At 47.2% G+C, this 27,399-nt stretch overlaps 1 protein-coding gene across 7 annotated transcripts in view; it reads right to left on the bottom strand.

Annotated features, from left to right (window-relative positions):
• The window catches only part of LOC131198603 (tyrosine-protein phosphatase non-receptor type substrate 1-like), a 53,273-nt gene extending 27,357 nt beyond the window's left edge, over window positions 1–25,916 (bottom strand). For 6 of the 7 annotated variants that reach the window (XR_009155119.1, XM_058183415.1, XM_058183414.1 and 3 more), the window contains exon 1: window positions 25,769–25,916. Coding sequence is in view for 5 of the 7 variants with exons in the window: in XM_058183415.1 (XP_058039398.1) it covers window positions 25,769–25,823 (55 nt within the window). In the remaining 2 variants the exon portion in view is untranslated. Of the gene's footprint in view, window positions 1–14,762; window positions 14,880–25,768 lie in introns of those variants that run through there. The other variant, XM_058183419.1, reaches the window with a different exon arrangement.
• Window positions 25,917–27,399: the final 1,483 nt, after the last annotated feature.

The following is a 27,399-nucleotide window of genomic DNA, read 5'->3' as shown; positions in this document are numbered from 1 at the left end:
AGCTGGGTCCAGGGAGGGCTTCTTGAGGAGGGGCCTCACCACCGCCTCTTTCAGGGCGGTAGGAACAACACCCTCCATCAAAGAAGCGTTGACAATTCCCTGGAGCCAGCCTCATATAACCCCCTGTGTGGCCAGCACCAACCAGGAGGGACACGGGTCCAGTAAACATGTGGTGGCATTCAGCTTTCCCAGCATCCTGTCCATGTCCTCAGGAGTCACAGTATCAAACTCATCCCAGATGGTATCACCAAGACTTGCCTCCACCATCTCGCCTGAATCTACCCAATTTTGGTCCAATTCGTCCCGAAGCTGAGCAATTTTATCATGCAGATACTTACCAAAATCCTCAGCACACCCTTGCAAGGGATCTGTCGTGTCCCACTCCTCCGCTGACGGCCGGGTCAGAGAAATCCGAATCAGGCTTGCCTCTGCAGCTCTGCCCAAAGTCCTAGCAAAGTCCTCAGAGCAGGCAGGAGACCAGTAAGTGACTTCAGCAAGATAAGTTCGACTTTGCCTGACTCAGAGACTGCCAGAAAGCAGATCCTTTATATAGGCCATGGGGTGTGGCTCCATGACTCAGCACTCATTAAGGCCTGCCCCTCCCTTCCTTCTGTTGCCTCCGCCTATCCAATTTTCTGATGCGAGGGTCACTCCAATCAGCTGTTGTTGGAAGTAAACTTTCCTCAGGCTCACATGCTGTGGAGGAGGGGGAGGGGTCTAGCTGCTCCGTTTGCCTGGGCATGGAGCCAGGGCTGGGGCCGGGGGATGCTCCCTCCTCTGCAGCCTGCTTGGGCATGGAGCCAGGGCTGGGACCGGGAGGTGCCCCCTCCTCTGCAGCTTGTCTGGGCATGGAGCCAGAACTGGGGCCGGGAGGCATACATTCCTCCGTGTTCGGGAGCAGATAAGCAGACCCCGGCTGCGGTGAGAGCGGACAAGACACAACAGGATCATCCCGTGCCTCCTGATGCAGGAGGAAACAGGTCACCCTGAACAGGGCAGCGGGGCGGTTATCTGCCGACGCAATAAGGGTGGAAACGTAATCACGCTTAGCCACCCTTAATGCCACTAGGTAGGTATGAATATATGACCTAACTAGTGTTCGGTCAGCTTCCGAATGGCTGGACCTCCATACACTCTCTAGGCGTCTTTTCCGGCGCTTCATCTCCCTCAGCTCCTCGGAAAACCAAGGAGCCGGTTGAGATCTACGCCGGGTCAGAGGCTGCAAAGGCACTGTTCCCAGGCCGCGACTAGATCCTCAGCTGAGCCGTGGGCTAGGTCCTCAGGGAATGGCCCAAGCTCCGTCAGGAACCTCTCCGGGTCCATCAGGCGCCTGGGATGGAACCAACGCATTGGCCCCTTCTCCGTGCGGTGTTGGGTGGCGGTCCGAAAGGCCAGACAAAGAAGCAAATGATCTGACCATGACAAAGGTTCAATAACTAAGTCTCCTAATTCCAGATCATTCAGCCACTGTCCAGAGACAAAAATCAGATCCAGTGTGCTTCCCCCGGTGTGAGTGGGGCCATTAACTAATTGGGTCAGGTCCATGGCCGTCATGGAGGCCATGAACTCCCGAGCTGCTGTTGATGCTACACCGGTTGATGGCAGGTTGAAATACCCCATGACCATGAGTCTGGTGGTGTTGTGACCCAGGTTCCTGGACCCGGACTCCTGGACTCGGATGATTCAGAAAGTGAGGGAGAAGACCTGGCAAGCCCTGCTTCTCTTGAGCCCTTTCCCTCCCTGGCACCCACTCAAAGGGAGGAGGAGGGGCCGGCAAGGCCTGATTCTCTGGAGCCTTCTTCTGATTTGGCAACGCCCCAAGAACAGTTTTGGAGTGATGCAAGACTGCGCAGACGTGACTGGCGCATGCAGCAGAAGCAGCATTGGGATAAAGCCAAGGAATGATGGTCATGCAGTGACATCTGCAGAGACTATAAATAGGAGGCGGGACTTCCTGGTTTTTTGTCTTGGACAAAGCAATGAATTTGCGCGGGCAAACTGTATCAATGGAGGGAAGAATATATTCGTGAGTAATTCTGGCCTTATCTATAATTTCCTCGTTATCTCCAGAAACTTGGCAGGCCCGTGGGTAGACGTGGCCAGGACATATATCTATGTAAATAAAAGGAGAAAAGGAGGCCTCTGACTGACTCTTTCTTGGGAGTATTGGGGGAGGGAAACAGAACATTTTGTCCAAGACCCCGACTAAACCATCTTCCACCAAAGATGGACCAGCAGCAGTTACAGCAGCTACAAGCGGCTAATCAACAGCTCCAGCAGCAAGTGGCTCACTTGGCAGGCCAACTTGCTGCCGGGAATGTGCCTGTAGCCCCACCCCCCATACTCCCACTCCTCCTCCTCGTCGCAAGTGCCTGATAACCGTGCTGGATAAGTTTTCTGGGCAGCCTGAGATGTTCCCGACCTTCTTGGGACAGTGCCAGCTCTACATGGCTATGCGGCCAGAGGATTTCCCAGATGACCGGGCTAAGGTGGCCTTGGTGATTAACCTTCTTTTCGGCTCGGCTGCTCGATGGGCCACGCCCCTCTTGCTCCAGGACAGCCCCCTGCTGGCGGACCAACAGTATTTTTGGCAGCACCTGCGCATCATGTACGAGAACCCCGTTCGGATGCTGATGGCAACCAGGCGCCTTAAGGAACTCGGTCAAGGGAAACGCCCCCTGCAGGAGTACATCGCCGAATTTCATCTTTTGTGCCAGGACTCTGACTGGAATGATGCAGCGCTGGTGGATGCGTTCCAGGAGCGACTCTAAGAGGAATTGCAAGACGAGCTGGCCTGGGTGGAGGCGCCACGGACCCTCGACAACTTGGTGCCCCTTTGTCTCTGCCTCGACGCCCGTCTGCAATGGAGACCGTCCCGTCGCACCCCCCGGGACCCGCCGTTGACATCTGCACCCCCACTTCCTGCGCCTCCAGCACCCCAGGTCGCCCCATGTTTTGTAACCGCTGCGGAAGAGCCCATGGAGTTGGGAGCAGCCAGACCTTGCCTGACAGCCCAGGAGCGGAACCGGAGGCGCCAAGTGGGATTGTGCCTGTACTGTGGGGAGCCCGGCCACTTTGCCGCTTCTTGCCCCAGAAAGCGAAGTGGGGCACGCACGCCGGTCCCCGAATCACAGTGTGACCAATCGGGAAACGGAGCAGGCCCGACCTTGGGGAAACCCTAGGTCGGGCACGTACTAAGCCCCCACTGGACATTGCTGAAGTAGACTCTGGGCCCCCTTGGCATCTGATTCTGCACACATGGATATGGTTGGGGAATCAGTCAGTCGGGCTCCAGGCGCATGCGCTGGTGGATTCAGGGGCCACAGCAAACTTTATGGATCAGGCCTTTGTGACCCAGTTTGCGGTCCCCATGGTTCCGGTGGACCTTCCGATGCGGGTAGAGACAATTGATGGACGAGAACTGGTGTCCGGCCCCATTAAATTCACCACCCAGCCTTTGCGCCTGGCTATTGGGGACCATGAGGAAGGGATCCAGTTTTATGTCACGGCGGACCTTCATTTTCCCTTGGTCCTTGGGTTGGCCTGGCTTCGGACCCACGATCCTCAAGTGGCCTGGTCGCGGAACGCCATCTCTTTCCCGAGTCTGCAGTGTGTCGACCACATCTGCCACACCTGTACCGGCCAGAACGTCCCCACCGCTGCCATCACCTTGCCTCCTGAGCTGACGGACTTCGCCGATGTGTTCAGCGAGAAGGAAGCGGACCGACTACCCCCGCATTGGCCCTACGATTGCCCCGTGGACCTTCTGCCCAATGCACCACTGCCTGTGGGATGCCTGTATTCCATGTCAGAGCCCAAGTTGGCCGCCCTCAGGGACTTCCTGGACAAAAATCTGGCCCGAGGGTTCATCCGGCCTTTAAAGTCCCCTCTCTCAGCCCCGGTCCTCTTCGTGAAGAAGAAGACAGGGGACTTGCACCTGTGCTGTGATTACCGCCAGCTAAACGCCATTACGGTGCAGAATCGCTACCCCCTGCCGCTCATCCCGGAGCTGCTGGAGAGGTTGCGGGAGGCCACGATCTTCACCAAGCTCAATCTCCGGGGGACCTACAACCTGGTGAGGATGCGAGAAGGAGACGAATATTCGGCACCCGATACGGACACTACGAATACACTGTCATGCCATTTGGGTTGACCAACGCTCCCGCCGTTTTCCAGCACTTCATGAACGACGTGTTCCGAGACATGTTGGATCGGTTCGTGGTTATCTACCTGAACAACATCCTGATTTACTCCCGGTCCAGGGAAAGCCACCTTCGACACGTCGATCTGGTTCTGCAACGCTTGCGGGAGCAACAACTCAATGCGAAGCTGAAGAAATGCGTCTTTTTCCGGACTTCCATAGAATTCCTCGGGCATATCATCTCGCCCGAGGGCATAGCCATGGACCCATGCAAAGTAGAAGCTTTGTGTAGCTGGGAAGCCCCTCATCGGGTGAAGGATGTTCAGCGCCTGCTGGGCTTCACCAACTACTACCAGACCTTCATCCCGGGCTTTGCCACACTGACGGCTCCACTTACCCAGCTCCTCAGGAAGAAGGTCGCGTTCCGGTGGGGTCCCCCACAGCAAGAAGCATTCACAGCCCTCAAGAAAGCCTTCATCACGGAACCCGTCCTGAGGCCTCCCGACCCGCTCCGGCCTTTTGTGGTGGAGACGGACGTGTCCAATGTGGCTCTGGGAGCGGTGCTGCTACAGACTCCGACGAATGGCGGCAGACTTTTTCCTTGCGCTTACTACTCCCGGAAACTCAATCCTTCCAAGCGCAACTACACCATCTGGGAAAAAGAGTTGCTGGCTATCAAAGCTGCATTCGAGGCTTGGCGACACCATCTGGAGGGGACCCGACATCAGGTGGAGGTCCGAACGGACCATCGGAATCTCGAACACCTCACCACAGCTCGGAAGTTGAACCAGCGGCAGATCCGGTGGTCGTTGTTTTTTGCCCGGTTCAACTTCCGCGTGACCTACATTCCCAGCGGTCACAACCAGAGGGCAGATGCCCTGCCCCGCAAGCCAGAGTATCTCTGCACCAAGGACCCCCTTCCTCCATGGACGGTGCTGTCGGCAGAAGCCTAGGCCGCAGCACGGGAACCAGTGGACTTGCGGTCCCAGGTGCGAGAGGCGCAGCACCAGGACGCCTGGTCACAGCAAAGGAGAGCGGAGGTGGGCCCCGCGTCTCCTTGGACCTTGGAGGAGGACTTACTCAAGTTTCGGGGGCAATTATATGTGCCCACAGGACCACTCCGAGCCCTCGTCATGACCCAGTGCCACAACAACCCTGCAGCAGGACGTTTTGGGTTCTTCAAGACCCTCCACCTGGTGACACGGACCTTTTGGTGGCTCCGAGTGCAGCATGATGTACATGCCTACGTGACATCCTGCGTACCGTGCCGGCAAGCCAAGGCCGCCACGGGGGCCCCTCCCAGGCTCCTCCAGCCCTTGCCGACACCTGACAGACCCTGGGGGGCGATCTCCATGGACTTCCTGACGGACCTGCCGCCGTCCTCTGGGTTCACCATGGTACTGGTGGTGGTGGACATGCTCACCAAGATGGCACACTTCATCCCATGCCGCAGACTGCCCACAGCCACAAAAACGGCCCGTCTCTTTCTACAGCACATCTTCCGCCTCCATGGTCTACCGGACAGGGTGGTTTCGGACCATGGAGTTCAGTTCACAGCTCGCTTCTGGAAGAGCCTGATGGCCGCGTTGGAGGTGCAGGTGTGTCTGTAATCATTGCACCATCCGGAGACCGACGGGGGTACAGAGAAGGTCATCGGTATCCTGGAACAGTATCTCCGTTGCTTCATCAACCAGCAACAGGACAACTGGGCCGATTACCTATCCCTGGCGGAGTTTGCTTTTAACAACTCTCAGCACACCTGTTGTGACCCAGGTTCCTGGACCCAGACTCCTGGACTCGGATGATTCAGAAAGTGAGGGAGAAGACCTGGCAAGCCCTGCTTCTCTTGAGCCCTTTCCCTCCCTGGCACCCACTCAAAGGGAGGAGGAGGGGCCGGCAAGGCCTGATTCTCTGGAGCCTTCTTCTGATTTGGCAACGCCCCAAGAACAGTTTTGGAGTGATGCAAGACTGCGCAGACATGACCGGCGTGCGCAGCAGAAGCAGCGTTGGGATAAAGCCAAGTCATAATTGTCATGCAGTGACATCTGCAGAGACTATAAATAGGAGGCGGGACTTCCTGGTTTTTTGTCTTGGACAAAGCAATGAATTTGCGCGGGCAAACTGTATCAATGGAGGGAAGAATGTATTCGTGAGTAATTCTGACCTTATCTATAATTTCCTCGTTATCTCCAGAAACTTGGCAGGCCCGTGGGTAGACATGGCCAGGACATATATCTATGTAAATAAAAGGAGAAAAGGAGGCCTCTGACTGACTCTTTGCTGGGAGTATTGGGGGGAGGGAGACAGGACAACACCTCTACTCAGATGACCCCGTTCTTTGCCAATGTGGGGTACCATCCGCGGCTCTTCCCTCTGGCACCACCGGACTCTCCTGTTCCCAAAACGCAGACCTTCCTGATGGAATTGCATGCGGTCCAACTGTTGGTACGTCAGCAGCTGGATAGGGCAAAGGAGGACTACAAACGGTCCGCCGACCGCTCCCGACGGGCAACGCCCCCGCTGGCGGTTGGAGACCGGGTGTGGCTCTTCACCAAACACCTCCCGTCCGACCGACTGGTAAAGAAGTTGGACCACCGATTCATCGGCCCGTTCCCTGTTGAAGCAGTCATCAACCCGGTAGCCTACCGACTGACCCTGCCACGATCCATGCGGATCCACCCAGTCTTTCACCGGTCTCTTCTGGTTCCTGAGGCCACACTGAATTCCCTTCGGTGCCCAACAGCACCCGTCACTGTCACCGAGGACGGATCAGAGGAATACGAAGTCCACAGCGTACGAGACTCCCGCTGGCTGAAGGGTCATTTCCAATATTTGATCGCGTGGAAGGGATACGGGACTGATTTCTCCTGGGTAGATGCCTCCGACGTTCATGCCCCTGACCTGGTGCAGGCCTTCCATGAGCAGAACCCAGCCCGACCGCATCCCAATCGTCAGTCCCGGGAGAAGGGCCCTGCGGTGAGGGATAGTGTTGTGACCCAGGTTCCTGGACCCGGACTCCTGGACTCGGATGATTCAGAAAGTGAGGGAGAAGACCTGGCAAGCCCTGCTTGTCTTGAGCCCTCTCCCTCCCTGGCACCCACTCAAAGGGAGGAGGAGGGGCCGGCAAGGCCTGATTCTCTCGAGCCTTCTTCTGATTTGGCAACGCCCCAAGAACAGTTTTGGAGTGATGCAAGACTGCGCAGACGTGACCGGCGCGCGCAGCAGAAGCAGCGTTGGGATAAATGATGGTCATGCAGTGACATCTGCAGAGACATCTGCAGAGACTATAAATAGGAGGCGGGACTTCCTGGTTTTTTGTCTTGGACAAAGCAATGAATTTGCGCGGGCAAACTGTATCAATGGAGGGAAGAATATATTCGTGAGTAATTCTGGCCTTATCTATAATTTCCTTGTTATCTCCAGAAACTTGGCAGGCCCATGGGTAGACGTGGCCAGGACATTTATCTGTGTAAATAAAGAAGAAGAGAAGGCCTTTGACTGACTCTTTCTTGGGAGTATTGGGGGAGGGAAACAGAACAGGGGGTATCAACCGCCATCCCGGCTATCACATCTAACAGCTCGGGCAGGGCTGCTGTCACGCAGCAAGGAGCCAGGTACATGATCAGCAAGCCCACCTGCATCCTCTGACCCCACTTCACATAGAGGGATTCACAACTGGCTATCTGTGGTACAGTGGCCTCCCTCGGCTCTAGACTCTCTTTAATAACAACCGCCACCCCTTGGGCCGTTGGCTGATGGAATGCTCGGAAACCCTGTGGGCACATTTCCACAAGGGGCACCCCCCCTTCAGTGCCCAACCAAGTCTCCGAAATGCCCATAAGGTCCGCCCCCGCCCCCGTATAAGGTCACAAATCAGGGGGGGGGCTTTATTTACCACGGACCTTGCATTACATAACATCAACCGAAGGTCCAAGCTCTGAGGATTCCAGCCACTCAGGGAACGGGAAAAGTCTGAGGGGCTGGAGCATGGGATCGCTCTTAAACAGCGAGCGCGCACCCCCTGAACATGATGCAGCCCACCGCTTCCGCCGTATCTGCCCCTCCCACTTACCGTGCCGATGGAACAACCCTCATGGACTTTAAAACGAGCCTCCCCCTTCGCCTCCGAACCTGCTGTAGTTATGCCACGAGCCTTCGCAAGAACTGGCCCCCTCCCCCTCCCCGATGGGTTTCCCCCAACACCCATCTTTACCCTCCCTCCCCTTAAAAGCCCTTTATTTAAAAAACCCCGAAGATTCTTCTTGGCCGCATGCCATCTCTCGGGATTCCAAAATCCGTCATTGAGGTAGGCCCTCGATAGTGTGGAGGGCCACTCCTGCGAGAAGGAGGAATCCCACAGGCCAAGGAGTTCCACTGGAGAGTATCTCATAAATAAGCAGATTGGCAAATGAGTTCATCCGAGACCAACATCAGTGTTATTATAGCAGTCTAGTTGGAACCGGAGCTGGGTAACATAAGACCAGTTTAAGACGAGAACAGGATGGCCGCTCCTCTGTGGTAGGCCCCCTTTTAGGCCGTTGGAAAATGTCACCGCCGCCAATGTTCTCACCCCCTCATTCCACTCTAACCCAGAGTGAGGAAGAGGGTGGGGGGGTAGTCAGGATCAGGCTGGCCCAGGGCAGCAACCAAACCCCGCCCGAGCCCCGTCAGTTCTCCACCAACGATCCTGGGATGGCAGCCCGGACTGCCTAATCCCCCATCCAACTCCAGAGTCCAGAATCCAGAGTCCAGAGTCCAGGGGGGAGAAAGGGAAGCCTCCATGACTGAGCAACGCCACCCTTGATCCCCAGGTACCGCTGCTCAGCCTCCATGAGGATCGCCATCACCATCATCCTTCCAACCTGGTCCAACAACCCAGGCCTCTGGCGCAGGGGTGAAATCCAGCAGGTTCTAATAGGTTCTGGAGAACCGGTAGCGGAAATTTTGAGTAGTTCGGAGAACCGGTAAATACCACCTGTGGCTGGCCCCAGAGTGGGATGGAATGGAGATTTTGCAATATCCTTCCCCTGCCACGCCCACCAAGCCATGCCCACAGAACCGGTAGGGAAAAAAAATTGGATTTCACCCCTGCTCTGGCGGGTCAAAGCGGGTCCAGGGAAAAGCCCAAGGAGAAGGGAGGAGGAGGAAGAAGCCGACCGCTGCCAAAGAAGCTCCGCCGCCACCGCCATCATCATAAAAGACGCCGCCGCGGCTGCCGTTGCCACCACGGCCGCAACAGGCCCCCCCAAACGTCCACAACTCCACGGGGAGACAACGCTGGGGGCTGCCGCAGCTGCCGCTTCTGCCGCCACCCCCTCCATGAGAAATCATGCAGGGGTTCTCGCCGCCGGCGGCAAAAAGAGAAGTGGCAGAACCCTTGCCAATTTTATATGCTTAAAAAAGATATATAGTTTTCCATTTTCATATAGTTTTCGATTCTGATGTCAGCAAAAAGCCTGCAAAGGTTGCCAGAACTTTTTTTTATAAAAGTTTTTTATTTTTTAACAAACATACACAAACAAACAGACAATGCATTTTTTCTGAACAGAATATTGGCCGAGTCACAAATTTGTACAGCTTTTAGTTATCTCCCAAACACCATTTATATATTTCACTTTTTGTCATAATATTCTTTCTCTCTAATTTTTATTTTCTTTCTTATTTCTATAATATAACTAATCTTACATTCATCCTAATCTCGAATCATTAATCAATTTTTTTCTTTTTTCCTCCTCTCATTACTTCCTTCAAGTTAAAACTCTTTAATGTCAAATTGATTATTTTTCTAATATTTAACCCTAACTCTAAATCATCCTATTCAAATATTTTCCCATTACTCCCTTTTTACAACAGCATATAGTTTCAAGCATTTTTCCTAAATCCCATTATTCGAATCACAAAAATTAATGTTCATACAATTTTACATATACAACTTATCCAAATACTACAAATACCTTAATTCACTTAATTATATATCATTAAAATCATTCATTTCTAATTCTCAATTCCCATTATTTTTTTAAGTAAGCCCAATTTTTCCACTGCTTTTTAAACTAATAATAATAATAATAATAATAATAATAATAATAATAATAATAATAATAATAATAACAACAACAACAACAACAACAACAACAACAGAGTTGGAAGGGACCTTGGAGGTCTTCTAGTCCAACCCCCTTCCCAGGCAGGAAACCGTACACCATTTCAGACAAATGATTATCCAACATTTTCTTAAAAATTTCCAGTGTTGGAGCATTCACAACTTCTGCAGGCAAGTTGTTCTACTGATTAATTATTCTAATTGTCAGGAAATTTCTCCTTAGTTCTAAGTCGCTTTCTCCTTGATTAGTTTCCACCAGTGGTGGGATTCTGCCGGTTCTAGGCGGTTCGGCTGAACCGTTTGTTAAATTGCCGGTTCGCCCCGCCCCTTGCCCCTCCCTCCCCACCATTACTTACCGGTGTCTATTGGCGGCCGCGTGGTGCTTGGATCGGCTGGGCAGCGAGGCCACTGACCGAAGCAGACCTCCATCCAAGCATCTCTCTAGCCAGCGATTAAAGTGCCTCGCTGGCCATGTGGCCAGCGAGGCGCTTTAATCGCAGGGTAGAAAGACGCTTGAATGCAGGCAGGCTTCGGTAGGTGGGGGCTTTAATCATGTGGCGCTTGGATTGGGTGGGGACTGGGATGCATGGATACGATCCATGGCACTCACGTGTGTGCAGCCTGCTTGGCCAAAGCACTTTTGCCAAAAAAGGACCAGAGATTGTCTCTCTTATAAGGGATGGCCGAAGCTCCGCTTATGGTCTCTCCCTCCCCCCCCTCTTCTTTTCACACTTCACTCTCTCTCCCCCCACCTCCTCTTACGCTCGCGCCTCCCCCTCCTCCCACTTTGGCTGCCTCCGTCTCCTCACACCCACCCTGCACCTTGCGCCTTCCACACACTCCCGGCTTTGCAGTGAAGGGCAGCGAGCGGAAGAGAGCCGCCATTTTTTCATTGTGGGGAGGGTGGGGTGGGGGAAGGACTTTCGTTGCAGGTGGGGTGAGGATGGATGGATGGATGGCGAGGAAAGTTCAAGACGGTGGGAAGTGGGTGGGGGGAGGGGTGGGCGCGCTTGTACGGGCAGAGACCCGGTGAAAACCCCGCACACGCGTTTGGGCCGGTGCTCCACCCCTTCTTCTCCCCTCCGCCTTTCCCCTTCCGAGATTTGTTGTTGCAAGTGTGTGCGCCCGGCGCATGCCGTTGGCCCAGCCGCTGAATAAACAATTGGGCTGGACCGCAGCTTGGGATGAAGGAAGGATAGGGGCCCACACAGAACAGCGAGTGCCAATTGGCTGAGCGTTAGAAGTAGGCGGTAATGGGATGGCGGGTGGGGGGGCGAAGAGGAGGGGGAGGAAAAGTAGCGGGGAAGGATGCGGGACGCTGGGTGCTGGAGACTCCACAGGGCAGATGGCAGGCTGTCCGAAGGGACGGGGAGTTTTTCCTGAGGGGTCCGGACCCTCTCTCGGGCTTCTAGGGCTGAAGGGAGATGGCAAAGCCTCTTTAGAAGCATCTACGCGCTCGAATGTAATGTGGGGGGAAAGCTAGCTGGGTGGCCCAAAGCGGCGGATGCGCTGCTGCGGACTTGGAAGGGACCACCTTTTCTGCAACGCGCAAAGGAGGCTCAGATGAAATAGAGGAGGTGGAGCGCCCACTTGAAAAGCGCTGGGAAGCTACGGAGATCGAGAGGGACGGCCGCTTTTCAGGGCAGAACCTGGCGGCGTCCTCGAGCCTGGAGGCTTCCCCCCACCCACAAAGGATGCTTAAATCTCCCGTTTCTTTCTCTCTTGGTGCTCTATATGAATCCGCAAGGAAATCCAAGATACTTTCAAAATGATTGATTAAATTGTCCGATCATTTAGTTAGTGGTATTTCCTAAAGGAAGGAGGAGTGGGTGAAACGCATTGAAATTGCATAAGCTGATGAGTCTTTACTTGGAAACGAGTTCAGGGATGACTGGTCCTAATATAGCCTCCATATTTACTCCCATAGTCGTCAGAATTGTTAGCGGAAGGTACTCGGAACACCTGAATAAGGGTTGTCCAATCAGGTATCCTTAAGGCCCTTAAATTAAGGAGGTAATACTTTACAGAGAATTGCCTTGGGCCACTCTGGACAAACTAGAATGATTCAATATGTGAAATAATCAGGTAGAGTAATACTGATTCAAGTCATTATTTATTCCATTATTTTGCTTTATCACCACCTTCCATTTACAAACAATTAAGAAAAAAAATACATTATAGAGAAGTTGGTGGGTACAGAAATGGATATTACCCCAAAGCTTACCAGTGTGCACAAAAACCTCTGAGTCCCAAAACATGTGCAGGCCATAAGGTGGAAGAAAATTGCTGCACAGGAGCCATGTTTTTGTGCCTTTTTGACCCGAATATTGCTGGATTGGACTGCATTCCCTGGTCTGAATCCAGTAGGAAATTGAGTATTGCAAGAGAAATTAGCTTGGGAGAAAGAAATTCAAATTTGAAAATACTGATTTGCAAAAGATTCTTCACCCTGACTGGATTTATGTCTGAGTAAAAATGATTGTCAAACTGACAGAAACACAAATGTACATAGGTGGGTTCCTCTTATGAGAACTTGATGTCCATTTTTTATTTCTAGTTTGTCAAGATATGTATTTATATACATCCTTTAAAAATATTTTGTTAGTTTCGCAGAGTTGCAGTGGTGAATAGGATATATATATATAATTCCATTGAAATAAATAAAATGGGAAGAAACATTTTGGTGAAATTCTTCTCAAAGAAGAAATGGAGAGAAAAAGGGGGACAGAAAATGATGGAAAGAAAGAGAGATGAAGGATAGAAGGGAGAGAAAGATGAAGAAGAGAAAAGGGAGAAAGATGGAGAGAAAGGGAAGGAGGGAGAAGGAGAGATTAAGGAGAGAAAGATGGAGAGAAAGATGAAGGAGAGAAAGAGATGAAGGATAGAAGGGGGAGAAAGATGAAGAAGAGAAAAGGGAGAAAGATGGAGAGAAAGAGAAGGAGGGAGAAAGAGAGATTAAGGAGAGAAAGAGAGAAAGGGGGAGAAAGAGATGGAGAGAAAGAGGGAGGGAGAATGGATTTGTTCTGGTAATTGGTTTAACAAGCATGGCACTGAAAAAGTGACTTATGACCATTTTTCATACTTAACGAACTTTGTAGCAAACTGTCATTAGGGCAAAGAAGCTATGTTACATGACCACCTGGCCTCGCCCACCCAGTCACATGAAGCACTGCAGTTGTGACATGAGTGACATGGTTATTAAAAATGCTGCAACAGTCTTAAATGATGACTGGTCATGTGAGGTCTGTTCAAAGGTGTCAGAACCTGTCAGAAATCACTTTTTTCAGTCCATAGGTCCATGTGCATAGGGACTACCGAGAGGGCTGAAAAAAGTGATTTCTGATAGGTTCTGACACCTTTGAACAGACCTCGCATTTATGACCATCTTCACATTTATGCCTGTTGCAGCATTCTTAACTGTGTCACTCATTTCACAACTGCTTCTCTTCACTACGGTTACAAGATAGGGTGCAAAACGTAAAATGTGAGGACAATCGTAAGTGCGAGGACTGGTCAAAAGTGCAAGGACAGGTCAAAAATATTTTTTTCAGAGCACATAGGGACTACCCAGAGGGCTGAAAAAAGTGATTTCTGACAGGTTCTTGCACTTTTGACCAGTCCTCACACTTATGACCAGTCATCATTTATGCCTGTTTGCAGCATTTTGTGCATAGGGACTACTCAGAGGGCTGAAAAAGTTATTTTTGACCTGTCCTCACACTTTTGACCGGTCCTCACACCTACGACTGTCCTCACATTTTACATTTTGCGCCCTATCTTGTAACCTTGGTGAAGAGAAGCAGTTGTGAAATGAGTGACATGGTTGCTAAAAATGCTGCAATGGGCATTAATGTAAGGATGGTCATAAGTGCGAGGACCAGTCAAAAGTGTGAGGACTGGTCAAAAGTATGAGGACTGGTCAGAAATGACTTTTTTTAGCCCTCTGAGTAGTTTCTATGCCCATAGCCATGGCCACCTGGTCACATGACCAGCTAGCCACACCCACCCAGTCACATGACTAGCCAGCCACGCCTACCTGGTCACATGACCTGGCAGCCACACCCCGAAATAAGCCACGCCCACAGAACCTGTTGTTAAAAAAATTGAATCCCACCACTGGTTTCCACCCATTGCTTCTTGTTCTACCTTCAGGTACTTTGGAGAATAGTTTGACTCCCTCTTCTTTGTGGCAACCCCTGAGATATTGGAACACTGCTATCATGTCTCCCCTAGTCCTTCTTTTCATTAAACTAGACATACCGAGTTCCTACAACCGTTCTTCATGTTTTAGCCTCCAGTCCCCTAATCATCTTTGTTGCTCTTCTCTGCACTCTTTCACTCTTTCTAACGTATCTTTTCTTTTATGTACAGTGAGAGCATATGTACCAAGACAAATTCCTTGTGTGTCCAATCACACTTGGCCAATAAAAATTCTATTCTATTCTATTCTAGAGTCTCAACATCTTTTTTACATCGTAGCGATCAAAACTGAATGCAATATTCCAAGTATGGTCTTACCAAGGCATTATAAAGTGGTATTAACACTTCACATGTTCTTGATTCTATCCCTCTGTTTATGCAGCCCAGAACTGTGTTTGCTTTTTTGGCAGCTGCTGCACACTGCTGGCTCATATCTAAATGGTTGTCCACTAGGACTCCAAGATCCCTCTCACAATTACTACTACTGAGCAAGGTACCACATATACAGTACCTGTGCATTTTGTTGTTGTTGTTTTTTGCCTAAATGTAGAACCTTACTTTTTTCACTGTTGAATTTCATTTTGTTAGATAGCGCCCAATGTTCAAGTCTGTCAAGATCCTTCTGTATCTTGAGCCTATCTTCTGGAATGTTGCCTATTCCTGCCAGCTTCGTGTCATCTGCAAATTTGATGAGTTCCCCATCTATCCCCTTGTCCAAGTCATTGATGAACATGTTGAAGAGTATTGGGCCTAAAACAGAGCCTTGGGGTACCCCACAGCATACATCCCTCCATGTAGATGCATTTCCATTGAGGACGTTGAGTACGGTTGGTCAGCCAGTTACGAATCCATCTGGTGGTGGTGCTGTCTAACCCACATTTTTCTTCTTTATCTAATAGTAGGTTATGGTCTACTTTATCAAATGCTTTACTGAAGTCCAAGTAAATTATATCGACAGCATTCCTCTGGTCTACTAATTTTGTCAACTAAGTTAATCTTCAAATATAATATAATTTCAAATGTTTTAGATGAGTTCCATATTTGCGATTAAAGACATTTCAAATATTACAATCTCGTATATTGCATTTACTACAGTCCATCTATACTTATAGATCTTACTTCAATTCTTTTATAATTCTAAGTAATTTTCCTGTTCCAATCGCAAATATTGATGTTCATACAATTTTACACATATAAGATTAAAATCATTCATTTCTATTTCTCATTTCCCATTGTTTTTTTAAATAAACCCAATTTTCCATTGCTTTTTCAAACATGTATATTTGTTTATATCTCTTCATAATAAGCATAGTCAAAAACTAAGTCAGTCTTCATAATATAATATAATTTTAAATGCTTTAGGTGAGTTCCATGATTATCATTAAAAACATTCTATAATTTCAGATACTTAACTAAATTCCATTATTATCATTAAAAACATTCAAAGTATTACAATCATATATTGAACTTACTAAAATTCATTTATACTTATAAATTTTATTTCAATTCAATTATAATTCTAAATCTATAGAACATGTTTCCCTTTTCATCAACTCCTTCTATCTTCTTTTATCCCATTTTCTTATTTTCGCGCTCTCTCTCTCTCTTTTTCTTTTTTTTATTTTCTTTTTTATTTTCTTTACATTTATATCCCGCCCTTCTCCGAAGACTCAGGGCGGCTTACAGTGTGTAAGGCAATAGTCTCATTCTATTTGTATATTTACAAAGTCAACTTATTGCCCCCCCCAAAATCTGGGTCCTCATTTTACCTACCTTATAAAGGATGGAAGGCTGAGTCAACCTTGGGCCTGGTGGGGCTTGAACCTGCAGTAATTGCAGGCTGCTGTGTTTTAATAACAGGCTTCGTACAGCCTGAGCCACCACGACCCTCTTCTTCCTCCTAAAGTCCTTTACTCTCTTGGTTTGCCTTGTATTTCCATCTGCTTTCCTCCTTCCCCTTTCCATGTTTCTTATTTTCCCACTGTTAATCCCAGTGTAATCATTTGAGTTTTTTATATTTTTTGTCTTCCCCCCTTCTTTCTCTCGTCTCTTTCCATCCTCTCTATTTTTATCATTGTTAATCCCAATGTAATCTTTTAAATTCGTCTTTGTTTCTAGTCTTATTTCATAATCAGTATCTTTGTCTTTGTCTTCAACATCACTCTCTTGCTTCTCCTTCATAATTTCTATATCCTCTTGGGTATGTTCCAACAGAGTTTCTAGTTCATCAGTTTTAGGTTTTCATGCAACATTGTAATCATTTCATTTGTTTCCATTTTTAATGATGTATGCATCCTTTTAATCATTTCAATTAATTCCTGCACCATTTTGTATTTTCTGAGTTGTCGTTATTCCAATTTTAAGTTTTATTATACACCTTCTTTGGCCGTCAAAATCAAACAGCTTACAAGTACACAAATCCTACTCAAAAGTTCCCACTGCTCTTATCAATTTGAAAGACTTATTTTCCAAAATACAGGTTAAGTGTTGTAATTATTTTCTCCACCTGAAGATGTCTCTCTCCAATCCACAATTCCAATCAACAAGCTAAGAAGATATCCATTTTATTTATTGAATCCACATTACCAATATTTGCAAGTTTATCTTTTTCTTCTTAATTTTTTGTTCCCCAAAGTTCAGTTTAAAATCCGGTTCCAAGTCCAATTTAAAAAGAAAAAAAAAGGAAAAAAAAGCTTCTGTTACGGGGTTTTAATTTTATGATTCCCTCTATTCTTCATTGAATAGATCAAAAATGAAGATCTATTCTTCATTCATTGATCAAAAAACCATTTTAAAGTTTTTTCCAATCCTCTCCACATCTATTATGGGTTTTTTCTTCTAATATTTTAATTGTCTCCACATATTATAATTCAAAAATCAAAGTTCCATTTCAGGCTTTAAACTTCTGCTTTGTTTTTTTTCCTTCATTCATGTTCCCCCATGCCAATTAGCTGCTGTTTCTGCGCCAGGACACCTTTTAACAATTTAAAAGTTGTTGTTGTTTTTTTACCTGTGAGCTGGCAATCACTCACCCGGCATCAGAACTCCATCCAAATCACCAAATCATCCTGCTCAAAAACTTGGTCCAGTTGTCCCAGCTTAATGGCGGCTGCTATGGCTGCCACCCCTGCCGCCAAGTCAAAGAGTTTCCTCTGACCTCCGAGGAACTTGCTGGTTCCTCTCAGTCGTCCAAGGTGCCTCTTCTTCTTCATCATCCCTACAGGACAGATCCGGTCCAAAGACCCCTCAACAGCAGTATGTCAGTCCGGGATTTCACGAGGCTCATCAGAACTTGCTATTCCCTGACTGTCTCGCTGCAACACTTCTGGTCAAATCAGTTTGCCAAAACTTTTGAAGTTCAAGTCCGCACATCTTAAATTGGCCAACTTTGAAAAAACTTGTTAAGAACAAGAAAAAAGTCAAGGAAACAATTGGTCCATTGAATAGAATAGAATAGAATAGAATAGAATAGAATAGAATAGAATAGAATAGAATAGAATAGAATAGAATTTTTATTGGCCAAGTGTGATTGGACACACAAGGAAGTAGGTGGCAAGAAGGTGACAAGCAATAAGGAGAAAGTAGAACTACTCAATTCATTTTTTGTATCTGTCTTTACACAAAAGGAAAAAAGCAATTCAACCTATCAAAAACAGCACCACAAAAAACAGATTAGGAACACAAGTTAAAATAGGGAAGAAAATGGTAAGTGAGCACCTGACTACCCTAGATTAGTTCAAATCACCAGGACCATATGGATTACACCCCAAGGTTCTGAAGGAACTGGCAGATGTGATCTCAGAACCACTGAATTATATCTTTCAAAGATCCTGGAGCATCAGGAAACTGCCAGAGGACTGAAAAAGTTATTCAAAAAAGGAAAAAAAATAGATTCAGGAAACTACAGACCTATCAGCCTGACCTCAATACTGGGGAAGATTCTGGAAAAGATAATCAAGCAACGAATCACCAAACACTTAGAAGCAAACAAAGTAATAACCAAAAGCCAACATGGGTTTGTCAGATTAATCTTAACAAAGTGATCGTAACAAAGTTCTTTAACTCAGTGACAAAATTAGTGGACCAGAGGAATGCTGTAGATATAATTTACTTGGACTTCAGTAAGGCATTTGATAAAGTAGATCATAACCTACTACTTGATAAAATAGAAAAATGTGGGTTAGGCAGCATCACCACCAGATGGATTCGTAACTGGCTGACCAACCGTACTCAACGTCCTCAATGGAAATGCATCTACATGGAGGGATGTATGCTGTGGGGTACCCCAAGTCTCTGTTTTAGGTCCAGTGCTCTTCAACATCTTTATCAATGATTTGGATGAGGGGATAGATGGGGAACTCTTCAAACTAGCAGACGACTCCAAACTAGCAGGAATAGGCAACACTCCAGAAGATAGGCTTAAGATACAGAAGGATCTTGACAGACTAGAACTTTGGCTGCTATCTAACAAATTGAAAATCAATGGTGAAAAAAGTAGGCAAGAACTATATTTAGGCAAGAAAAACAAAATGCACAAGTAGAATATATATGGTACCTTGTTCAATTATGGTGACTATGAGAGGGATCTTGGAGTCCTAGTGGACAGTCACTTAAATATGAGCCAGCAGTGTGCTTCAGCTGCCAAAAAAGCCAACACAGTTCTGGGCTGCATAAACAGAGGGATAGAATCAAGATCACGTGAAGTCTTAATACCACTTTATAATGCCTTGGTAAGGCCACACTTGGAATACTGGATCCAGTTTTGGTTGCCACAATGTAAAAAAGATGTTGAGACTCTAGAAAGAGTGCAGAGAAAAGCAACAAAGATGATTAGGGGACTGGAGGTTAAAACATATAAAAGATGGTTGCTGGAATTGGGTATGTCTAGTCTTATGAAAAGAAGAACTAGGAGTGACATCACAGGTGGGCTGCCGCTGGCTTGGACTGGTTCACCCGAACTGGTTGTTCCAATTTTGTGCGGTTCGGACCACAGGCTGGCCCCAGCACAGGGGTAAAATGCTACCAGATCGGACTGGATAGGGAGAGTAGATAGCAAAGACTGGGGCTGGTTTGCAATGGCTGGCTGGCCATACCTCCGAACCGATCTATGGCCCACAGTCCTATCATGCTTGCCTGCATTCCACGCTGCCTTCCCGGCATCTCAGTGGCCAGCTTGTGAAGGCAGGCAAGCTGAAGCCCATGTGAAAGGCAGGCAAGCATGGCAGGGTTTCGGGGAAGGGAGTAAGCTGCTAGAAAATGCTGGAATAAATATATCAATTCCTATGGTACAAGTCATGCTGCCCCGCCCACCCCCACCTCTTTGCCACTCCATCTCTTCCTCCTCGCCAGCCAATCTCCCCACAAACTCGTCCGACACTTCCACACCTCCGCATACCTCCTTTCCTTTCCCCCCCCCATGACCTCCCCATGCCAGCACAGCATCTGGTTCTGCAGTAAGGCAACCGTGGGAATCACGAACCCATTGGCGGGCACTGGGCTCTGGGAGCCCATGGGGGGAAAGCTGCACTTACAAGGAGAGGGATGGTCCCCTCTTCTTTACGGAGCTTGACTTTCCTGGAGCTTCTCTGCCCACTCTTAATGCCAACGCTGCTGCTGGGAGACCAGCTGGACGCAGCCGAATGAGGCTTGCTGTCCTGCCACAATTAATAGAAAGTGCCTAGGATCCAGGCTACGGTCAGGATAGCAATGGCATTAGCCCAGATCCGCCTCACTGTGGGACCTCCGGGCTCCCTGGGAGTTTCAAGTCAGCTAGAAAAAGCTTCAGTTCTTGGGGAGATGAGAAAAGAGAGCAATGACCTGAAAATGGTCCCAAAACACCCAAAAAGCTGTTTTTAGGCCATTTTTTCCAGCCAAATATCAGCCCAAAAACTGGCCTGAAAATGGACCAAACACCCATAAAACAGTTTTAGGCTGTTTTTCCAGCCAAAATTGGCCTGAAAACCAGCCTAAAACCAGCCCAAAAAACAGCCTGAAAAAGGCTCAAAAAACTGTTTTTAGTCCATTTTTCAGGCTTGGGGAGATGAGAAAAGAGAGAAATGACCTGAAAATGGTCCCAAAACACCCAAAAAAGCTGTTTTTAGGCCATTTTTTCCAGCCAAATATCAGCCCAAAAACTGGCCTGAAAATGGACCAAAACACCCATAAAACAGTTTTTAGGCTGTTTTTCCAGCCAAAATTGGCCTGAAAACCAGCCTAAAACCAGCCCAAAAAACAGCCTGAAAAAGGCCCAAAAAACTGTTTTTAGTCCATTTTTCAGGCTAAATATCAGTCCAAAAATGGTCTGAAATGGCAAAAAAATACCCCCCAAAAGGCCATTTTAGGCAGTTTTTCTGGCCAAATATCAGCCCGAAAACAACCTGAAAATGGCTCCAAAACTGCCAAAAAATCAGACTGTTTTTAAGCCATTTTTCTTGCCAAAATCAGTCTGAAAATTGGCCTGAAAACATCCTGAAAAACATCCTGAAAATGGCCTGAAAAATGCCAAAAAAACCAGGCCATTTTTCCAGCCAAAATCAGCCTGAAAAACAGCCTGAAAACAGGCCTTTTGGGAGGGCATTTTGGGCCATTTTTCAGGCAAAGAGAAGCTTCTTTGGCTGGCTCAAGCAGTTACAGCTGTTTGTTGGTACTCTTGTCTCCCAGCTTAGTCCCGCAGAGCAAAAAGAGAGTGAGAGAGACCAAGGAAGACCGAGATATCAAGGGCTGCGGGAAAGGAGCTAGCAGCTTAATCCCTTCCCCAAAGCCCTGCCATGCTTGCCTGAGAATCGGGTGTCGCCATTTCCCCATCGCTCTCTTGCTCTCTCGCTCTCTTCTCGTTTGACTCTAGCTTGGATCCTAGGAACTTTCTACTACTTGTGGCAGGACAGCAAGCCTCATTCGGCCGTGTCCAGCCGGTCTCCTAGCAGCAGCAGTGTTGGTGTTGGCGGCATTAAGAGCGGGCAGAGAAACAACCAGTGAGCAACAGGATGCAAGAGGAGGCAGGGCGAGGCTTCTTGGGCGGCTGGAATGTGGGGCAGTTGGCTCCATCGGCTGCCATCCCCGCCAAAATGACAGCCCTGGCATAGTGGGGCTGACAAGAGAGGGAGAAGAAAGAGAAAGGAAGGAAGGGAGAGAAAAAGAGAAGAATGAAAGTGATGTGAGTGATGTCATGTGGGCCCCGCCTACCCAGTCACATGCCCACCAAGCCACGCCCACAGAACCCCTGCTCCAGCCTTGCCTATTTTCCAGGCCATTTTCAGACTGTTTTCAGGCTGTTTTTCGCTTGAAAATGGTCTCAAAACCAGGCTGTTTTAGGCTGTTTTTCCAGCCAAAATCAGCCTGAAAATCAGCCTGAAAACATCCCAAAAAAAGAAGGCCTGAAATCAGCCTGAGAAATGACCTGAAAATGGTCCCAAAACACCCAAAAAAGCTGTTTTTAGGCCATTTTTTCCAGCCAAATATCAGCCCAAAAACTGGCCTGAAAATGGACCAAAACACCCATAAAACAGTTTTTAGGCTGGTTTTCCAGCCAAAATCAGCCTGAAATCAGCCTGAAAACAGCCTGAAAACATCCTGAAAATGGTCCCAAAACACCCAAAAAGCTGTTTTAGGCCATTTTCAGGCTAAATATCAGTCCAAAAATGGTCTGAAATGGCAAAAAAATACCCCCCAAAAGGCCATTTTAGGCAGTTTTTCTGGCCAAATATCAGCCCGAAAACAACCTGAAAATGGCTCCAAAACTGCCAAAAAATCAGACTGTTTTTAAGCCATTTTTCTTGCCAAAATCAGTCTGAAAATTGGCCTGAAAACATCCTGAAAAACATCCTGAAAATGGCCTGAAAAATGCCAAAAAAACCAGGCCATTTTTCCAGCCAAAATCAGCCTGAAAAACAGCCTGAAAACAGGCCTTTTGGGAGGGCATTTTGGGCCATTTTTCAGGCAAAGAGAAGCTTCTTTGGCTGGCTCAAGCAGTTACAGCTGTTTGTTGGTACTCTTGTCTCCCAGCTTAGTCCCGCAGAGCAAAAAGAGAGTGAGAGAGACCAAGGAAGACCGAGATATCAAGGGCTGCGGGAAAGGAGCTAGCAGCTTAATCCCTTCCCCAAAGCCCTGCCATGCTTGCCTGAGAATCGGGTGTCGCCATTTCCCCATCGCTCTCTTGCTCTCTCGCTCTCTTCTCGTTTGACTCTAGCTTGGATCCTAGGAACTTTCTACTACTTGTGGCAGGACAGCAAGCCTCATTCGGCCGTGTCCAGCCGGTCTCCTAGCAGCAGCAGTGTTGGTGTTGGCGGCATTAAGAGCGGGCAGAGAAACAACCAGTGAGCAACAGGATGCAAGAGGAGGCAGGGCGAGGCTTCTTGGGCGGCTGGAATGTGGGGCAGTTGGCTCCATCGGCTGCCATCCCCGCCAAAATGACAGCCCTGGCATAGTGGGGCTGACAAGAGAGGGAGAAGAAAGAGAAAGGAAGGAAGGGAGAGAAAAAGAGAAGAATGAAAGTGATGTGAGTGATGTCATGTGGGCCCCGCCTACCCAGTCACATGCCCACCAAGCCACGCCCACAGAACCCCTGCTCCAGCCTTGCCTATTTTCCAGGCCATTTTCAGACTGTTTTCAGGCTGTTTTTCGCTTGAAAATGGTCTCAAAACCAGGCTGTTTTAGGCTGTTTTTCCAGCCAAAATCAGCCTGAAAATCAGCCTGAAAACATCCCAAAAAAAGAAGGCCTGAAATCAGCCTGAGAAATGACCTGAAAATGGTCCCAAAACACCCAAAAAAGCTGTTTTTAGGCCATTTTTTCCAGCCAAATATCAGCCCAAAAACTGGCCTGAAAATGGACCAAAACACCCATAAAACAGTTTTTAGGCTGTTTTTCCAGCCAAAATTGGCCTGAAAACCAGCCTAAAACCAGCCCAAAAAACAGCCTGAAAAAGGCCCAAAAAACTGTTTTTAGTCCATTTTTCAGGCTAAATATCAGTCCAAAAATGGTCTGAAATGGCAAAAAAATACCCCCCAAAAGGCCATTTTAGGCAGTTTTTCTGGCCAAATATCAGCCCGAAAACAACCTGAAAATGGCTCCAAAACTGCCAAAAAATCAGACTGTTTTTAAGCCATTTTTCTTGCCAAAATCAGTCTGAAAATTGGCCTGAAAACATCCTGAAAAACATCCTGAAAATGGCCTGAAAAATGCCAAAAAAACCAGGCCATTTTTCCAGCCAAAATCAGCCTGAAAAACAGCCTGAAAACAGGCCTTTTGGGAGGGCATTTTGGGCCATTTTTCAGGCAAAAATGCCCTAAAAACACCCTAAAATTGGCCCAAAAAATGCCCTGAAAATGGCTGAAAAAATGCTCCAAAACAGGCTATTTTTGGGCCAAAATCAGCCTGAAAAACGCCCTGGAATATGGTCCAAAAATGGCCTGAATTCGGCCCGAAAATTGGCCTATAAAGGTCCCAAAAATGGACGGATAAATGCCCCAAAACAGGCCATTTTTTGGACCAAAATCAGCCTGAAAAACATCCTGAAAACAGTCCGAAAAGGCCCAAAATCGGCCTGAAAATCAGTCTATAAAGGGCCCAAAAATGCCTGAAAACAGCCTGAAAAAGGTCTGAAGTTGGCCTGAAAAACAGCCTGAAAATGGCCTGAAATAGGCCAAAAAAAGCTGGCTGCAAGAGGAAGAGAAGCCGGTTGAGAGAGGGAGAGGGGGAGGGAGGGGGGAAAGGAAGGAAGGAAAAGAAAGAAAGAAAGAAAGAAAGAAAGAAAGAAAGAAAGAAAGAAAGAAAGAAAGAAAGACTGAATTTTTCTTTCCTCCTGCACACCCCATCAGAGACCCCTGGATTCCCTCCCCATCCCTGCCTGTCCTATACAGGTACTGCCCACTTAGTCACATGATTCCCTAGCCACACCCACACAGCCACGCCCACCCAGCCAGTCATTAGGGCACAGAACCATTTGTTAAAAAATTTGGAACCCACGCCTGGGTGACATGATACCTCAGTGTTCTGATACCTCAGGGGCTGCCACAAAGAAGAGGGCATCAAGCTATTCTCTAAAGCACCTGAGGGCAGGACAAGAAGCAATGGATGGAAACCGATCAAAGAGAGAAGCAACTTAGAATCAAGGAGAAATTTCCTGACAGTTAGAACAATTAATCAGTGGAACAATTTGCCTCCAGAAGTTGTGGCTGCTCTAACACTGGAAGTTTTTAAGAAGAGATTGGATAACCATTTATCCAATGGTTGTAGGGTTTCCTGCGTAAGCAGGGGGTTGGACTAGAAGACCTCCAAGGTCCCATCCAACTCTGTTATTCTATGCCATGCCATGCCATGCCATGCCATGCCATGCCATGCCATGCCATGCCATGCCATGCCATGCCATGCCATGCTATGCTATGCTAGAATAGAATAAAATAGAATAGAATAGAATAGAATAGAATAGAATTTTTTTATTGGCCAAGTGTGATTGGACACACAAGGAATTTGTCTTGATGCATACGCTCTCGGTGTACATAAAAGAAAAGATACGTTCATCAAGAATTCTAAGGTACAACTCTTGATGATAGTCATAGGATACAAATGAGCAATTAGGAAACAATATCAATATAAATCGTAAGGATACAAGCAACAAAGTTACAGTCATAAGTGGAAGGAGATGGGTGATGGGAACGATGAGAAGATTAATAGTGCAGATTTAGTAAATAGTTTGACAGTGTTGAGGGAATTATTTGTTCAGCAGAGTGATGGAGTTCGGGGAAAAACTGTTCTTGTGTCTAGTTGTTCTGGTGTGCAGTGCTCTATAGAGTCGTTTTGAGGGTAGGAGTTGAAACAGTTTATGTCCAGGATGTGAGGGGTCTATAAGTATTTTCACAGCTCTCTTTTTGACACGTGTAGTATACAGGTCCACAATGGTGAAGGCAAGTTGGTAGCCATTGTTTTAAACGCCGCTCTGAACTGTTTTTTAAAAGACTGATGTCGAAACGCCTACGCGACAGAATAGCAACATCAGGAGTGTGGACCGGACGGATTTTCGTTCCCTTAAGCAACTCCTTTTGGATTCAAAAGATTTCATGGAAATTTTACACGACGCCCCCTGCATCTTTCCCCTCTGAGGAATTATCTGCAAGGGGGGAGAAGCTATGGGAGGGGTTTTTCTGCCTAGCCCTAGAAGGTGAGAGGGAACTAAAAAGCGAAAAGTCCTTCAGCCCAACCTCCAGATGCAATATTGTCCCTGTCCCGTCCCGGGCTTCGCTTTGTTCCCTTCCAGCGAGCGTTTTTTCAGTCCCGGGACATTCCCTGAGCCCTGTGGGAGCTTGGGTGATTCGATTTTCTGGTTACTCACGTGTAAACGGCAGAAACAGTAAGAGGCAGGCGAAGTATGCGCAGGAGAGCGACATTTTTTTTTAAAACCGAAGTTTCGTTTTTCTCGGCTGTTGGACACCGCCTATGCTCAGCCTCTCTTGCTTTTCCGGGTCACCGAAAGACACGTTTGCTGATTAAGCGAGAAATTACATTTAAGGAATAAACGATAGTTGTCCCGCGAAAACGGAGGGGGGGGGAGAATTGGTTGCTCTTTGCACTTTTTCCAAAATCTCAAAATCTTTTTGATAATATGGTGACCAAAACTGTATATAGTATTCCAGATGTGGTTTGATTAAGGATTTACAAAGTGGTACTTAATACTTGACTAGATTTTGATTCTATACTAAGATGAGTTTGGATTAATTTTGGAGCAACTGTTGTGAGAATGAATTCCATTGGACTGTGGCTGCATTCAAGAGTTTCCAAGAGAAAGTAACAACAAAGTTTATTATGTATGATTGGTTGCACTGTCAACCAGATGTTCAGACTGGATTTGGTATTTTTATCCACCTGTCAAGATCTTCCTAAGAACCTGGAGTAGGCATATATATTTCATAGTGTTAAAGTTATTGTCACAGGATATAAACTATTCCAAATAAACTTTACTATTGCAGATGACTGATGTAATTTTGTCAATGCTGATAAGTAGTCCTCCAGATGTCCCAAAGGTGCTTTTTCAAGAGGCAACTGGACTTATTGGTTTTTCTTTGAAGATGTTTTGCTTTTTTTTTTTTTTTTTTTTTTTTACATTTATACCCCGCCCTTTTCCGAAGACTCAGGGCGGCTTACAGTGTATAAGGCAATAGTCTCATTCTATTTGTATATTTTTACAAAGTCAACTTATTGCCCCCCCAACAATCTGGGTCCTCATTTTACCTACCTTATAAAGGATGGAAGGCTGAGTCAACCTTGGGCCGGGCTCGAACCTGCAGTAATTGCAGGCTACTGTGTTCTTAATAACAGGCTTTTTACCAGCGTGAGCTAAACCGGCCCCTCATTTAAGAAGCCTTTTCAGCTCTGACTGGATGGTGGGGAATGGAAGGATTTATATTCCTTGCCTACCATCCAATCAGAGTTGAAGAAGCTTCTTGGATGAGAAGTGAAATGTCTTCAAAGAAAAACCAGCAAGTCCAGTTGCCTCTTGAAAAAGCACCTTTGGGACAACCATGACCTGGATGACTGAGAATCTCCATAGACATTTAGAGCTCCAGATGTTTGGGGATTATTCTGCCAACTGATTGATTTTAGGTTTTTTTATGATGGGTAAGAAAAACAGGATAGTGGTAAATACCTATAGCTTGAGGTAGGGAAAAAAAGGAAACTTTGATTTTGAGTTTTACTGATTAGATAGGTTTTGTTATTATAGAAATGGCTAGTTTATACTATTATGTAAAAATAAAAGTTGAGGTTTAATATTATTTTATTCTACTGCACCAAAGGAAGTCAGAAGTTAATATCCTTTTCTCCTTTCCCCCCATATTTTTCCTTCCCTTTTCCCTTTCCTAGATTTCCTACTCCTAATACTTTCTTTTGTATTTCTGTATCTTATAATATGAATACATAAATAAATAAAACTTTGGATGAACTGGTGGATGAACTGGAGAAAATATA

Source organism: Ahaetulla prasina, chromosome 4, assembly GCF_028640845.1.
Source record: "Ahaetulla prasina isolate Xishuangbanna chromosome 4, ASM2864084v1, whole genome shotgun sequence".
NCBI lineage: Eukaryota > Metazoa > Chordata > Lepidosauria > Squamata > Colubridae > Ahaetulla > Ahaetulla prasina.
This window is presented reverse-complemented; position numbering and strand designations above follow the sequence as displayed.